The 17,101-nt window shown below is 46.0% G+C and overlaps 1 protein-coding gene across 2 annotated transcripts in view; it reads left to right on the top strand.

The window, feature by feature from the left end:
• The window catches only part of IRF2 (interferon regulatory factor 2), an 84,175-nt gene that overhangs the window by 24,900 nt on the left and 42,174 nt on the right, over positions 1-17,101 (top strand). For both annotated transcript variants that reach the window (XM_040243044.1, XM_040243043.1), the window contains one exon: positions 16,836-16,931. In XM_040243044.1, coding sequence (XP_040098978.1) covers positions 16,845-16,931 — 87 coding nt within the window. In that variant the 5' untranslated portion in view covers positions 16,836-16,844. The remainder of the gene's footprint in view (positions 1-16,835; positions 16,932-17,101) is intronic.

Below are 17,101 nucleotides of genomic sequence, written 5' to 3'. Positions count from 1 at the left end.
AGTAGAACTGAAGGCTTTTTAGGCTTCTGTTTTCTCCACGTTGAGGAAAGGTTGTAAATAAGACACAAAAAGCAAAAAAAAAAAACAACAACAACAACTCTTACTCATGGTGGGCTTTTCTTGAGCCAAGTCCAGCAAATTGGCTGTTGGGATCAGGAACTCTTGTCATGAAAGAAGATGAAACTGTGCCGGCCGGGAATGCCTGCTCTGGGGCCTCTGCTGACAACTGGGACTGGCCCGAAATGCCCCCCAGAGAATCCTGCAGTGTGGGGTCCCCTGAAGACATCAAAACCCGCCATATCTGGGACCTGGCCTTCTGACTTCTTTCTTCTGCTGCTGACTTCACCTACAAGGTGAAGCAGTATCACCTAGAAACCAACCTCATGTTTTAAAATCTAAATCTTGCATCTATTTACTTTCATGCATTGGAGAAGGAAATGGCAACCCACTCCAGTGTTATTGCTTGGAGAATCCCAGGGACCAGGGGAGCCTGGTGGGCTGCCGTCTATGGGGTCGCACAGAGTCGGACACGACTGAAGTGACTTAGCAGCAGCAGCATCTATTTAGTCACTCAGTCGTGTTGACTCTTTACGACCCCATGGACTGTAGCCCGCCTTATTCTTCTGTCCATGGGATTCTCCAGGCAAGAATGCTGGAGTGGGTTGCCTTTTCCTTCTGCAGGGAATCTTCCAGACCCAGGGATCAAACCCTGGTCTCTTTCACTGCAAGCAGATTCTTTACTGAGTCACCAGGGAAACCCCAAATCTAAATAACTTCAGTCAAGTATGAGTTCAATTAAATATGAATTCAGATGTTTGACTGGAGATAACTCTTGGATGCTGAAGTCTGAGAGCCTTCTCAAATATGCAGGCTGGCTTTTGGGGTCATCTGTTCATCTCCCACGTACCCTATACTTAAAATGACTCGTGTACCGTCTTCCCTGGAAAATGAAGCTTCAGGGTTCCCTGTTCAGATCGTTGTCGCTTGATTGTGCAGCCCCTTATGGGTGGACATAAGTGATTGATGCACATACTTCATACAGTCATGGTACCCGTGGATTAAGAAAAAACTACCAGCAGTTTAGTTTAAGCACCTCAGGGGGAATTGGCTAGAGTTGGTTATATTTGCAGAAATGCTGTTGCTTCCCACTCGGGACAGTAAATCACTGGCATGTTTGGCTGTCTTCTTTTTTGCCAAGTCTTTTTCTTTGCAGCTAATTTCAGACTTAAAAGTTGCAAAAATACCTACAAAGAATTTTCCTATTTTCCCAACCTCTGGAGAGAAACTTGCCAACCTGAAGTCCTGTCACTCCTGAATCCTTGAATGTATCCTGCAAACAAGGATCGTGACCATCAGATTCAGGAAATGGGCACGAGAACTTTCTCACCCACAGATCCCATTCAGATTTGCTAGTTGTCTCAATAATGTCCCTCGTAGCAAAAAAAAGAAAAATCCTATCCAGGTTCAGGTGTCGTGCTTTTGCCATCTTTCCTACGCATCCATGAACTTGAGATTTTTGATGATTACAAGCCAGTTATCTTACACAGCATCTGTCAGTGTGAGTTTGTTGGTGGTTTCCTCGCAATTAAATTCAGAAGATGCATTTTCTGCAAGAGTATCTTGGACGTGATGCTCTGTTCTTTTTGCCTCTTCTCCGGTGGCGTATGTCTTTGACTTGTTCCTTTACTAGTGATACGCGTTCGATCATTTGAGTAAGGAGATTACCTGTCAGCCTTCTCCACTGTAAAGTTACTTTTTCCCCTTTGTAATACAGAATGTTTTGTGCGAGGCACTTCGAGACTGTAGAAGTGTCCTTTTCTCATCAACCTTTCACCCACTGGTTTTCACTTGTGTCTTGGCTGAGTAATTACTACTTGGATTGCTGCCAACCAGCAATCTGGTTCCATCATCTTTCCATGGTTGTTAGTTGGCACTGTACTTTGCAGAAAAGCTTTCTCTTCTCCCTGTTAAGTTTTCTATAGATCCCTGTTTCATTCAGCGGGCTGCAACACAATTTTATCATTATTTCAGTGCTCCAGTTGTCTCAGATTTGGCCAGTGGGAGCCCCTTCACGTTGGCTTCTGTATTTTTGCAATGTGCTCCCAGTGCTCTCTGATCATTTCCTTACTTTCTGGCTTCCAAGATGGCTCAAGCTCATCTTTAGCTTTCCCTGATTGAGCCCTGGAATCAGCCATTTTCCCAAGAAGCCTCAATGCCCTGCCCAGTTGTGGTGGACGCAGAAGCCCCCGGGGCCACCCCTGGTCTCCACCTTGCCCAGGGATTGTCATGCTGCCCCAGGGTCCCAGTGGCAGCCAGACCTCATCTTGGCCTCCATCCTTGATAAGGACAGCACTAGGCCCGGCAGAGATCATAGTCACTAATTCAGATGTTCCCAGTCAAATGTATTAGCTGAGTCAGACAGGATTGCTTATCTTTAGTGTCCAGATATTTATCAGGAGCTGTCATATCAACGAGAACAAAATGAGCCTTGTGGTAATAGTCGAATCTGCATTGATCAGGGGAAGCTTTTTTGGAAGGGTAGATTTAAAACTGGCCCCTGAATTCCCAAGAGAGAAGTGAGCTGGTATGTAGAGTGTGGAGGACACTCAGGGCATTGAGAGACTGAAGCTGTTTGGAGTGGAGTTTGTGGGCTGGGGTGTTGGCACTCTTTAGAGGTTCTGAAACTAGAAGTGAAGGGGAAGCAGAAGGCCTCGTGGGCAAGCGATTGCTCTTCATGCACGCTGATGGCTGTGGAAATTGACAAATACCCACAATGCCTAGCACTTCCGTGGTTTTCAGTACCTTACAAAAGTGTTCCTGTGAAATCAACTCTGAGATGGTGGAGCAGTGGCTTCCATGGGGTTTGTCTGTGTTCCGGAAATAGTTCCCTGGGTTAATCAGTAACCAGCAGGGCGAGGCAGGGCCCGCTTCCCTCCCTTCCTGCTTTCATCAGACCCCTCCAGGTCCCAGGTGACCCTGCTTTACTAAAGTGAAACCACTGGAAAATACACCCAGTGATTCAAGTTTGAAAAAAAAAGATTATTTCCTGTTGCTTCTTAAAGAAGGGATGGAGGTGTAAAGGGGTGGAGAGTGGAAAAATATTTTTATTTTGGAGTACAGCAGTGGGGAAATGCTGTTTTCCTTACAAATTACAAAACTAAAGCCGGGCTGGACAGGATATGCAGTCCCTGTTGCTGATTTCCACCAGCCGGGAAGGTACTAAAAGGGGCAGGAAGTGTGAATTGAAGGGGGTGGAGCTGGGTAATGAGGCTGTGATGCTTTCGACTCTTCAGGTCAGGCGAGTGCAGCCTGACCAGAGCTCAGCGCCAGTAAAGGCTCCCTGGGCGGGCACTGGGTCGAACTGGGAGGCACTGGGATCTCAATGCCTCTTTATGTGGTTCCCAGTTTGGCCTCATAGTCCACAAGCTAAGTGAGGGCCTAAGACTCCTTCTGTTTCTTTATTTATTTTTAATTTTTCAATTTACTTTTTCATTGGAGTGTAATTGCTTTACAATGTTGTGTTAGTTTCTGCTGTAAAAACAGCACGAATCAGTTATATATGTACATATATCCTTTCTCCCTCTCACCAGTCTCCCTCTCACCCCGCAGCCCCCCATCTCAGGCCTCTAGGTCATCATGGTGCACCAGCTGAGCTCCCTGTGCTATATAAGCAGCTTCCTACTAGCTTGCTGGCTTTGCACACGGTGCTTAATATATGGCAACGCTACTCTCTCAGTTCATCCCACCCTCTCCTTCCCCCACTGTGCCCTTCTGTTTAAATCTGAGCTCTCCCACCTTCTGTGAGCGTGGACAAGTTGCTTGACCTTACGTGCCTCAGTTGCTTCATCTATCAAATGGGCATTTTAGTAGCAACTGCCTTCTATGGTTGCTGTCAATCAAGTGAAATAATGCCCCTGACCAGCTTAGAACCTGCCAAACACTTAATCCTGGTTAGCTAGTGTTGGGATTGCTGCCATGTGGCATGGGATACTCGGGGCAAGCCCTGTGTTCAAGGGCTTGCAGGTCTAGGCGGAGGTAAGGATGACTCACAGAAGCTCACCACTTACCAGCAGGGTTGCCTCCCCAAAGATGATTCAGCTTGCGGGGGGTGAGTCAGGCCTTTTCAGCCCAACCTGAGAGTAACAGTGTCTCAGTGTTAGGTGGATAACCTGCCTTAGCAGGAAACCCACGGGGATGTCTCTTGCGGACACTTTGTTTTTTTCCGCACCGGACCTCTCACAGTGACTTGCAAAGACTAGAGCTGGCCTTGAAACTATATGTCTGTCTTTGGGAACAAATGGTTCTCCCTTCACCCAGGCACATCCCAGGTGTTCAGTAACCACTCATGGCCAGTGGTTACCTTGCTAGACTGTTCGGATACTGTTTGCTTTTGTCCCTTAGAGACTCTTTGTGACCCCATGGAGTATAGCCAGTCAGGCTCTCCTGTCCATAGGGTTTCCCAGGCAAGAATACTAGAGTGGGTTGCCATTTCCTACTCCAGGGGATCTTTCTGACCCAGGGATGTCTCCTGCATTGCAGGCGAATTCTTTACTTCTGAGCCACCAGGGAAACCCCAGGACATTGGTACCACATGTTAACATGTGTAGCAATGTTAACAGAAGTTTCTCTCTGTGGAGTAAGGCAAAATGCAGCCATGACTGTAAGACAGCATAGGATACATGATAGAGGCAGTGTATATTATGGATTTAAGGGCAGTTTTGAATTCACCAGTGTGGGCTTTGTGGAGATGGCATTTGAACAATCTGTAAAGGGTTGCCTGACTATTACCAGGCAAGACTTTTCTCCTGGGCTCTGGGCTCTGGTGTCACGTATCCAGTTGCCCATCTGGCATCTCTTGGGATATCCCAAAGATATCTTAAATTCAATAGACGTGAAACCAACCTCAGTATTTTTCTTCTCTCTCTCTCAAGAAGTATAGCTGATTTACAATATTGTGTTACCTTCAGGTGTACTGCACAGTGATTCAGTTATACATATATATATATTTATATATATATAGATATGTACATACTAAGTCTTTTCTGTTATAGCTTATTATGAGTCTAGTTCCCTGTGCTATACAGGAAATCCTTGTTTACTTTATATACAGTAATGTGTATCTGTTAAGCCCAAACTCCTAATATCCCCACCCCCTCAACTGACCTTTTCCCCTTTGGTAACTGTAAGTTTGTTTTCTACATCTGTCTGTCTATTTCTGTTTTGTAAATAAGTTCATTTGTATCATTTCGTTTTAGATCCCACACATTAGTGCTATCCTTTGGTATTTGTCTCCCTCTGACTTACTTCACCTAGAATGGTCATCTCTGAAATGGCAACCCACTCCAGTGTTCTTGCCTGGAGAATCCCAGGGACAGAGGAGCCTGGTAGGCTGCCGTCTCTGGGGTCACACAGAGTCGGACACAACTGAAGTGACTTAGCAGCAGCAGGCCACTGGCAGCATCATGGATGGACCCAGAGATGATCATACTAAGTATTTCTCCTCTTAAATCTTCCACATTCCCTGTTGCAGAGTGACATTACCACCCGCTTGGTCTGAAGAAGGATGAAAGGAGGTCACAGAGCAGTCTGAAGAGGGAAAGGAGTCAGACATTCAGAAGGAAGAGTGGTGCCTTCTGTTTTTCTCTCTGGGGTGGGAGGCAAAATCATTTGCTGGGATCAATGTGTGGAAGTGAGGGTAGAAAAATCTGAAAGTGCTCCCGTGGAGAATGAGAAACACTGATGAAGAAGGAACAACAAGACAGAGACTGTTTGAAAGCTCTGGTGAAGTGATAAACCATAAATCTATAATGGTATTATTATTATTATGACTGGGTACCATTCTGCCAGGGGCTTCCCAGGAGGCTCAGTGGTAAAGAATCCGCCTGCCAAGCAGGAGACGTGAGTTCGATCCCTGGGTCAGGAAGTTGCACTGGAGGAAGAAACAGCAGCCCACTCCAGCATTCTTGCCTGGAGAATCTCAGGGACAGGGGAGCCTGGCAGGCTGTAGTCCATGGAGTCTCAAAAGAGTCTGACACAACTTAGCGACTAAACAGCAACTATTCAGCCCAGTCCTGATTTTTTGCCATGTGAGTAAACAAGAAGAGGGAGGCAGTGAGACCTGTCTGCAGTGAAGTGGTTGGGAGCTGTGTCTGGGAAGCAGTGGGCCCCGAGAGTGGACATTCTTGGGAGACGGAGCAGGGATGCGGAGCGTGGCGGGGGGAAGTGGACCCTCTCGTTGGGGAGCGCACACCTGCACAGACGTGCGGTGTGGCGTGGATGTTCAAGGCTTCCTCCCTGGGTGGAGACCTTCTGTTCTCTTTTGGCTACATTGTGAACTGTTTTGTAGAATGACCGTTGGCTCACCTGCAGTACTGAAAACCAGAGATATTTTGGTGTCTTTCGAGCGCGTGTGCCGGGGCCGAGCGCATGTGTGGGCGCGGAGCGCATGTGTGCGGGCCGTGCGCATGTGTGGGGGCCGTAAGTCAAATTTCTTTGTCAGCTTATGGTTGTGATTCAGAGGCTAAATCGCCCTGTTTCAGGCGCCAGGGTAGTTTGTGGTCAGAAACAGGGAAATTTTTGTAAAGGAGCTCTGATAATGTCTTCTCAAAGGGTATAGAAAACATGCCTAATAAGAAATTTGTGGGTGTGCAGTGGTGAATATGCAAAACGGTAGTTTGGATAATTCTCAGTATGGGAAACTGGCTCTGCGGTACTTAGAGGTATTTAGACTTTTAATTTCATATGCAGTTATTTTCCATTGATGAGGAAATCTATTCACCGTTGGCCTCCCTGTTTTCCCATGACTCACTTGTTTACTAACATATGAAATCTGAAAGGCAGTTTGCTAATGATCCTAAGTGTGTGTATTACACTGCATATAAAGTATCCTAGGATAATAAAAAATAATTGATTCTTGACTCACAGACTTAGAAAATGAACTTATTGACGTTGGGGGGAGGGATAGTTAGGGAGTTTGAGATGGACAGGTATACACTGCTGTATTTTAAATAGATAACCAGCAAGGACCTACTGTATAATGCATGAAACTCTGCTCAGTGTTATGTGGCAGAGGTATTAGGTGTGTGTTATTAGCATTGGTATCTCATTCTTAGTAAGGACTTGAACCAGTGTGATGGGGATAAAGATAATGATGATAACAGTCATGGTGATGGTGATTTTAAATTTTCAATTCTAACTTCCTCTAAGTTCACATAATTTTGAGCTGAAATTCTTATTTTTTTTTTTTTTTTTCAAAAAAGTACATAAAAGTGAATATGAGGAACACAGGATGTCATGTAAGAGGAACTTACCTTTTGGGAAGGGAAATGGCAACCCACTCCAGTATTCTTCCCTGGAGAATCCCATGGACGGAGGAACCTGGTGGGCTACAGTCCACGGGGTCGCAAAGAGTCGGACAGGACTGAGCGACTTCACTTCCACTTTCACTTTCACTGTCTATCCAGGAGAAATTACCGCTAAAAATTGCTATATTATATTCCTGCGAGTGTATCACCACTTGTGTGTTTTCCCATTCCTCATAGCCACCATCCTCAACATAGCAGTAGCTCTGGCCACTGGCTTCCTTGCCTTCATGTGTGGAATAGTGCTTGATTCATGATGAAACGTGGCCGTTCAGGAATTTTAAGTAACCCTGCAAACAAACAAGCCCAGTGTCTAGTGGGGCCTTTGAGACCCCCCAGCAAGACCTGGATTCAAATCTTGTTTCCCAGATTCAAATCTCAGGCCTTGGGTGACTTGGACACTTTTTTTTTTTAATGTACCTTTGTAAGCTAGGCTTTCCCTCATCTCTAAAATGTGGATAGTAATACTTAACTGACAAAGGCGATTGTGAGGGTTTGCGATGAATATATTGATATGTGAACTAGCCAGTCTGTGCTTCTTAACGCTGGCTGACTCTTATGAAGCTGCCCCACGTTGATACGTGAATCAGTTGCTCTGTCCACATCAGCAAAGAGGCCTTCCTTAGTTCTGCTTTGGCCATAAACACCAGCGCTTACCTTGCCTGACTTGGCTTGCAGTCTTCTGTCTACGTAAGTGATCCCGCCCTACCCTGTAAAGTCTTCCTGTACCATAAAGCTTTCGCTTAGGAACCCATCTAATAATGCTTTATGAATGAGTTCACCTAGTTGGCGTTTAATCACCCACTGCCTTCTGATCTCTATTGCAGTCTTTTATTATGATAATTATAGTATTATTAGTTAGCTTTATGTAATTTATGTCTCATGCCCCCAGTTAATTTACTAATTCCTCGAGGGTAGTGATCAGGTCTTACACGTCTTTGAATTCTCCTCAGCATAGCACACAGTTTCTTGTAATAATGTGTGTTGAATAAATATTTGGTGGTACCATGGATGAATGGATATTGCAGACGATACATCCATAGGGGGAGATGGTCCAATGGTTAGAACTGTGAGAGAGGGTTAATGGGTGAAATCGGACTTGAGTTGGCTTTTGTTGGGAGGGTGACGTTTATGTCGGTTGATGAGAGGGCTGGCACGTGGCTATGTGAGGACAAGAAGAAGCCTGCACAGGCATATTTAAAACAAACGCAGCTGCAGAAGCCATGGGGCTGGGCACCACTGTGATTGGCTTCTGTGACACAGCCTCCAAGTTAAGCCCTGTGCTTATCAGCAGCTTCGCTCCCAGGCTTTTGCCTGCCCTCTTACCACGCTGTGACGCACCATCTGTGATGCTGTAACTGGGAGCTGACGTTTGCGGGGCTGCTGGTAGAAGATCTCTAGGTTTGCTTCTAAGTGAAGATGCCTTTATTTCCTCTTCATTCCTGAAGGAAATTTTCACTGTATTTAACATTTTAAAAGAGCAATTATTTTCTTTGGGTGCTTTTTAAAATTTATTTTAACTTAATTGTTTTGGTCTCAACACACAGCATGCGGGGATCCTAATTCCCCAGCCAGGGACTGAACCCGCGCCCCACGCAGTAGAAATGCAGAGTCCCAACCATTGGACCGCCAGGGAAGTCCTACTTCAGGTGCTTTAAAGGCATCTTTTCCATCATCTTCTGTGGTCCATGGTTTCTCTTGAGTAGTCACTATAAGGCTTCTGGGTTTTGTGTTTTTTGAAGGTCATGAGTCTTTTTTTTCTTTAAGAACCTGTTTTTCTTCTGCTGATTTTAAGATTTTTCTCTATATTTTTGGTTTTCATCAAAGGTACTACACTATGTCTAGGTGTGGCTTTATTTATAGTAGTCAGTTTGGGATCTGTAGTGAGTATAAGAGAATCCCAGGGACGGCAGAGCCTGCTGGGCTGCCATCTTTGGGGTCGCACAGGGTTGCACAGAGTTGCACACGACTGAAGCGACTTAGCAGCAGCAACAGTGAGTATAAATTTGTGGTTAGATGATAATTGATCACTGTCTCTTGAAATATTGCTTCTACCTCATTCTTCTCTCTTATCTTTGTAGAACTTCCAACTACCAATATCTAGACCTTTTGGGCTTCCCTCATAGCTCAGTCGGTAAATCATCTACCTGCAATGCAGGGGACCCGGGTTTGATTCCTGGGTTGGGAAGATCCTCTGGAGAAGGAAATGGCAACCCACTCCAGTATTCTTGCCTGGAGAATCCCATGGACAGAATCCCATGGACAGAGGAGCCTGGTGGGCTACATATAGTCCATGGGGTCACAAAAGAGTCAGACACAACTTAGCTACTAAACCACCAGGACTTTTTAGGTCTAAAGTACAATCTATCAGGGTTACGGATTTTTGATCCTTTATTATACATATCCCACTCTTGCCTCAGTGCTTCATTCTCGTCTGTTTTGTCTTGTGGCTCACATTTTTCCCCCAGTGATGTCTAATCTGTTGGTAAACTCATCCATTGAATTCTTACTTTGAAATTATCGGTAGTTATCCTTTAGTGTAGAATTTCCAGTTTTACAGTTTTCAGTTCTCTGAAAAGATTTTCCATCTTGTCTTTTATTTCCTCGAATGTGTTAAGCATGGTTGTTTAAAGGCTATGTCTGGAAACATTGGTGTCTGTGTCTTCATCAGTTCTGTCTAAAATCTGTGTATGTGTCCCTATTGGTCCGTTTCTATTGTTTACTACGTTCCTTGGTTTTCTGTTTTTTTGTTGTTGTTGTTGTCTTTCATCCTCGGATTCCTAGCTATATTGATTGAATGCTGGCCGTTGTATCTGAAAAACACCAGATAGAATATAAATCTTAGGAAAATGTTATCTTTCCTCAAGATATGTTTTAAGGTGACTTCTGGTAGTTCCAGATCATTTCAATTTGATCAAGGACTGAGATTGATCAAAAAGCCAGGCTTTAGTGTTTGAGGCTAGTCTATTTCCATTTCGTTTTACACCTTTACACGACTTTCGTGTTTGGAAGTGGGGAGTTCCCAGGACTCCCTTTTCCTAGCTGGCTTCTGACTTCAGTTCTTAGGCCCCTGGTCACTGGAAGTGTCCACAGCCCTGCTCAGCTTCGAAGCCCTGAAGCTTCCTCTCTGGGTTCAGCAGTTGCTCCTAGGCTTGGAGAAGAGCAGCCCCAAATACCAGGCTTACCTTCTGCATTCCTTCCTTCCCTCAGATCTTGCCCTCCTAATTCTTTACCACCTCTTTAGTTCTCTGCAGTTGCTCCTAGGCTTGGAGAAGAGCAGCCCCAAGTATCAGGCTTACCTTCTGCATTCCTTCCTTCCCCCAGATCTTGCCCTCCTAATTCTTTACCACCTCTTTAGTTCTCTGGTGTTTCTAACCATATTTTTAAAAACACACTTTGTTCAGGTTTCCTAGTTATTCACTAGGGGAGTTAGGTCTGAATTACCTACCATGCCATTACCAGAAGCAACCCCCCTCTCTCAGCCCAGAGTTTTATTCTCTAAATCCAGCAAGGACATTAGAAGTCTCTAGTACTGAACATTAACATGATTTAAGTGGTGTTTTAGGATGATTAACATGTCAGTGGTATGCAAATCAGAGAGGGGTTGGGAAAGTCTCTATAAGTAGAACAGTTAAAAGACCATCTGAGTGTTTTCTGCAGCAAGAGGAAGGCAGATGTTAGGGTTTCTGAGCCTGGGCATTGCAGACAGACCTGAATGAGAGTCTGGGCTCCTGGGCAGTTCCCCAACCTGTCCCCTCATCTGAAATATGGGTAATAAAGTTCCTACCTTCTGGGGTTGAAGAGAAGTGAGAAGCTCCCAGAAAACCCTGGTTTTCATGGCTAGCATGTAGTAAGTGCTTAGTAAGTGGCCTACTATTCTAAAAGCCAAACCGCAGTTATTTAGGTTAAAATTCAAGATCTTGGTTAATGGCACTAATCAGGACCAGAGTCAGCACTGTCAGCTGCATGGGGGATGTGAGTTTGTCCCTTGAAACACAGTGGACAGCTCTTGTGCCTTCATGGAGCAGCACTGATGCCTGTAATATTCTAAATACTTGCCGTGCACTGAATTGATTTATAATCAGTGCCATCGTTTCAAAGATGATCCCAACCCCAAATCTCAAAGATATTAGGATAGCTGATTTTTCATATTTTAGGTTTGAAAGTGTGGTCACTCGGTTGTGTTTGTCTCTTTTGCCACCCCGTGGACTGTAGCCCGTCAGGCTCCTCTGTCCATAGAATTCTCCAGGTGAGAATACTGGAATGGATAGCCATTCCCTTCACCAGGGGATCGTCCAGACCCAGGGATCAAACCTGGGTCTCCTGTATTGCAGGCAGATTCTTTACCATTTAAGCCACCATGTTTAGGTTTATAGAAGCATAAAATTTAAGTTTTTCACTTTTAATGCACCGTGTACAGGAAATGAAGCTTACAAAAGAAGATAAATCAGATTATGAGCCTTTATGTTACAAAAGGATTCCTAGAGTCACAGATAACCTTGGAAATTATCTTTGTGAAACCCCTCCTTTTTTGAGATGATTAAAGTGTCCATCAGAGAGATTGAGTGACTGACCCAGGGACGCACAGTAGTCAACAATGTCAGAACTGGAACACAAAGGTCCAAGCTTCTGATGTATTTCGGTCCTCTTGGCAAAAATAGCACCTCTTTGTCTTCCCTGACTTTTTCAACTCTGTTCAGATTTCCTGTGGCCTGAGTGTTTCTGCCCAAGGGAAATGTGCATCAGAGAAGGAAGACCCAGCTAGCTCCTTGAATTTCACTGATGGAAGCTGGAGAGCGCGTGCCTCGTAGGCCTGTGCTAGATCAATGCTGAGTTCCACCTTCCTTTCCTTTCACAGATGCGAACTCAGCCTCTGACAGTCATGAGAAATCTATGTCAAATGGCAACCTTTTTATTCTTGATCATGTGGCAAGACCACTGGTAATTCATTACCTGTTTAGTATATGGGAGGGGGAGCCAGGCTCTAAAATCGAGTAAGAAAGAGGAAGTGCTTCCGTGTAAAAGGGTGAGCTTTCATTGTGTATCATCGGGGATGTCCTAGCTATTTTAAAAAAAGAAAAAAACACAACACCATGGAACCTGAAATAAATGAAGCACTTGATAATAGTTTTCCCTGCTCTGATCAGATACTTGCTGTATTTGCTTTTCCTAAAAATCTGCTTATAATTTATGACAGTCCTGACTAAAGATGTAGGACAGTTTCTATATGTGGGATTTCCATAGAGTTTGGCTAGGTGAGCGGTAAACATTGAGGTTTGGCTGAGCTGCATCCTTGTTAGAAAGACGTATGTAAATGGACTGGGTCAATAGGTAGATGACACCGCAGAACACGTTGCACAGAGACTAGTGGAGGAGGGCTGTCTGCTGGGACGACCAGACTTTGTAGTAAAGAACTAGACTCTTCCCAGAAGAACCAAGTGAGTCTGGAGCCTTGCTCTTCAGAGTGTGGTCCGATGACCTAGGAGCTTGTTAGAAAATGAGAATCCCAGGGCTCACCTAGACCTCCTGAATCGAGATTTGTTTGTGCGTTAACGTTGGTGGAGGCCTGGTCTAGGTTTTATAATCAGCTCTTATTGTTACTGTTCACAACACTGATAATATCATTGGTTGGTATAAATCTCTAGTTTTCTCTTCACTCTTGGGATGATGACCAAAGTCCTAAGTGTGGTTTTGCAGGCCTGTGGGGTCAGCCTGCCTCTGACATCCCCCTGTTGCTGACTGCCTTCTGCAGCTGGTCCTGCTGCTGGGGTCTTTGCACTGTCTGCTGTCCCAACTTCCTTTAACTGTAGACTTAACATCTTCTGCGTTAAGTTTCCTAGGGTGGCCGTAACAAAGTACCACCAATTGTGTGACTTAAACAGAAATCTATTCTCTTACAGTTCTGAAAGCTGGAAGCCCCAAGTTAAAGTGTTTGTAGGGCTGTTCTCTCTCTTAAACCTCCAGGGGAGAGTCATTCCTGGCCTCTTCCAGCTTCTGGTGGTTGCACGCAGTCCTTGGCTTGTGGCTGCGTCACTCCAGTCTCTGCCTCTGTCCTCACATGGCTGTCTGCCCCGTGACTGTGCCTGCACGTGTGTGTGTGTGTGTGTGTGTATGCTCAGTCACTCAGTTGTGTCTGACTCTATGCGAGTCCCTAAGGGTGTGTAGCCTGCCAGGCTCCTCTGTCCATGGGATTCTCCAGGCAAGAATACTGGAGTGGGTTGCCATTTCCTCCTCCAGGGGATATTCCTGACCCAGGGATTGAACCCACATCTTCTGTGCCTCCTGCATTGCAGCAGATTGTTCCACAGAGCCACCTGGGAAGCCTCCTCTCTCTATGTGTCTGTGTCTGCATTTCCCTCTTCTCCAAAGACATTAGGTTCCTGTGATCCTCTGATCACATTTTCATCAACTCATTGATATGTATTCTTGTTTTACGTGCTTCTGTTTTTGTGTGTGTGTGTGTGTGCTTCTGTTTTAAAGACTCCATATTTATTACATCTTGTAGACAACAAGCAGTAACTCATGCCTGAAGGAAGTTTATCTCACACACGTATTTTCTCTAAAAGTCACGTCACAGCCTTCTTGCACTTAGAGATGGTTGACAGCGTTTCAGACAGCCCACTCTGGGGGCCATTTTAAATGGCAAAATCACTGACAGAAAGGCAGGAAAATGTGAAAAATGTTGCACTGGATAGACTGTGAAAAGGACACGTATTTATAGTGTGAGAGCTGAAATAAGAAGGCAGCATGTTACCATTTTGACCTTAGTTGGGAGCATGTGCACCGGCTGACTCAGGATTTCCACGTCTCTGGGCATGTCTGTGAAGGGCCAGGGAACACCCCAAGGATCAATCTGGGTGATAGAAATATACTTAGTGAGTAAAGATTGATTGTATTTCCCCACACAGGCTTTAAAGATAGAAAGTTTTTTGCCTTATTTCAGGTGACCATTTTTTCCTAAATGGGTTGTTTGTAAAAAAAAAAAACCAAATAGGGGAGGAACATGTTATAAATTACAGATGGAAAGCAGGGGCATGTTTCCGTGTTGCTGAGCTAAGGTAGGGCTGCAGAGGTTCCTGGGCCACAGCGGTTCTGCTTATCATCTTGTCCCCTCAGAAGAGCTTGTCACCTCGTATCCATGCCTCCTCGCCCCTCTCTACTGCCCAGACCTACCTGCCTCCTCTCTGTGTCTCGAGATCTTTTTAAGAAGGAGGATCTGCAGGGTCAGCTGGGCAGAGCCCTCACCATGCTTGGTCACCCAGTGGATCTAATGTGGACAACTTTCCCCCATGCTTCCAGAACTCTAACCTTATCATTCTGTACACCAGAGGTGCCCTGGGCTGTAAGAATTGTCTTGTCCCCTGTCTCCTGCTAGACCGGGGGTCCCTAGATGGCAGGGACCATCTCCTTCCTTTCTGTTCCTGGAGCGTCACTCTTGATACATGACCTGTAAATCGGTGGATGAAGGAGTGAGTGGTTGGAACAGCTTGAGACCCACTCAAAGCAGCCACGTGGGGCTTCCATGTCCTTTCGTGGTGTCCCTGCGGTTCCTCTCACTCCTGAAGTCACCAAATGAGTGGACAGGGCCAGCCAGCCGTGGTGACCCCATCTTGGCTGACCTTCAGAACTAGTCCTTATGTTACACCTCTCTTGGGAGGGATGGCTGCATTTAGGTTTTGTAGGATTATCCAAAGACCTATGAGAGCTGGAGTTCCTGCTCTCAGTGAATTTACTCTTTGGAAAGAGGAGAGGGTGGGCACAGCTGAGAAGTTTCCGTTTAAAAAGGTAAGAGTTAGTAAGAATAAACACAACCTTAGAATAGCTGCCCTATAGCAATGTTTGATTTTCCGATGAGCAGTACAAGATCGTGGGCATTGTGGGACGTAGAGGAGGAGGAATTCCTGCAGCTGGCGTGTCTGGGAGGCCTTGTGGGGAGAAGGGCGGAGACTAGGTCTCGGAGCATGGCTCGGGATTGGCGAGGCCGGGGAAGAGGAGCAAGGAGGAGGCGGTGTCTGTGACGGCGAGTGGGTCAGAAGTAGGGAAAAGGTCCAAGGGAAAAGCAAGGGCTAGGCTTAATTCTAGAGTCAAAATAGGCTTTTCTGGCAGAGAGTGCAGCTCCAGGTGGCTCATAGTGATGCTTGCCCTCTGGTGCAAGCTGCGGGCTGGGCACAGAGGAGACAGGAAGTTCTCTGCGAGCTGGAAGAGAGTGTTACTGAGACTGTGATCATCCCAACCCGAAGTCATCGGAACAGAATATCCAGAGCTCGTTTCTGGAGGAGAAATTGAGCCAAGGATAGATGGGGCAGCCAAGGGTTGAAAATAGCATCGTGTCCCACTGTCCATGAAGTCCTGTGGAATTGGAGACTGGGTCACCATTGTCTCTGCTTTTGCGTCGAATGGAAACTTGTGTGTAAATAGGCTGAAGATGAGTGAGTGATCCCGCTCTGGGTATATTTAGGTGGGCAGGGGATAGACTGTGTAGAAATGCATCTGGAAGGAGGAGGGAGAGGTGTTTTGTGGACTGGTGGAGGAAAGGTGACCCAAGATCAGAGGGGACTCGTGGCAGTGAAGAAAGATCCTTGAGGGAGGACTCTGAATAAGAGATGCTCTCACATAAAAGTGACGCTGAAGCCAGAGGAGGAGGCTGGTGTGCTCTGTGGGGAGACAGACTACATCAGGAGGGGATGGCTAATTGGTGAAAGACCTTAACACCAAATGAACTGATATCTTAAGAGCTTGCCCAAACGTGCCTGTGTTGGGATTTCGAAGCTTGTCAATAACTCAGATATCCCAAAGGAATGGCTACTGCGTCCACCCTTGGCTCTTACGAAGATGATGCCAAAGGGTACTTGTAAAACACTGGTCCTCTGGGTACCTGATACACTGAAGGTATCTGCCGTAAACAAACACGGGTTGGGAGGGGGTAAGACGCAGCCTTAGGGTTTCCCAGGTGGTACAGTGGTAGAGAATCTGCCTGCCGATGCCAGAGACACAGGAGATGCAGGTTTGATCCCTGGTTAGGAAGATCCCCTGGAGAAGGGAATGGCAACCCACTGCAGTATTCTTACCTGGATAATCCCATGGACAGAGGATCCTGGGGGGCTACAGTCCACAGGGTCACGAAAAGTTGGCCGCAACTGAGCACGCGTGCGCAAAACCCAGCGTTAGGCATCCGAGCCCTCTGACTGGCTGCGTTTCTGCATCATGGGACCCTCTTAGCTGAGAGCAGGCATGGCCCTCACTCACCATCACCCCACGGAGACAGCCCCTTGGGAATGAGTGGGGCAGGATGCTCCAGGGCAAAGCCCCTAATACGCTCTCATAGCCCACCCCCCCCCCGGCCCCTGGGTACACATAAGCTGTGCGATTTTGAGAAAGAGGAGTGTACAGTCAGTCAAGCATGGTGTCAGACTTCACCTGCGGACGTGACAGTGAGCTGCAGAAATGCCTGATGTTGTATTTGCTTTTCTGCAGAAAGACACCATGCCGGTGGAAAGGATGCGTATGCGCCCGTGGCTGGAAGAACAGATCAACTCAAATATGATACCAGGGCTGAAGTGGCTTAGCAAGGTAAGTGTGTGTGTGTGTGTGTCTGTGTCTGTGTCTGTGTCTGTGTGAGACAGATCCCTACTAAAAGCAGCTGCGTGTGGACTGCTGCAAGTAAAATTGTTCTTTGTGTTCAAAATAGTATGCTTATTTATTACAGAAACCAACCAAGCAAAAGTGATTATGAAAATATC

Source organism: Oryx dammah, unplaced genomic scaffold (assembly GCF_014754425.2).
Source record: "Oryx dammah isolate SB20612 unplaced genomic scaffold, SCBI_Odam_1.1 HiC_scaffold_7, whole genome shotgun sequence".
NCBI lineage: Eukaryota > Metazoa > Chordata > Mammalia > Artiodactyla > Bovidae > Oryx > Oryx dammah.
Note: the sequence above shows the minus strand (reverse complement) of the source record. Positions and strands in the feature narration are given on the sequence as shown.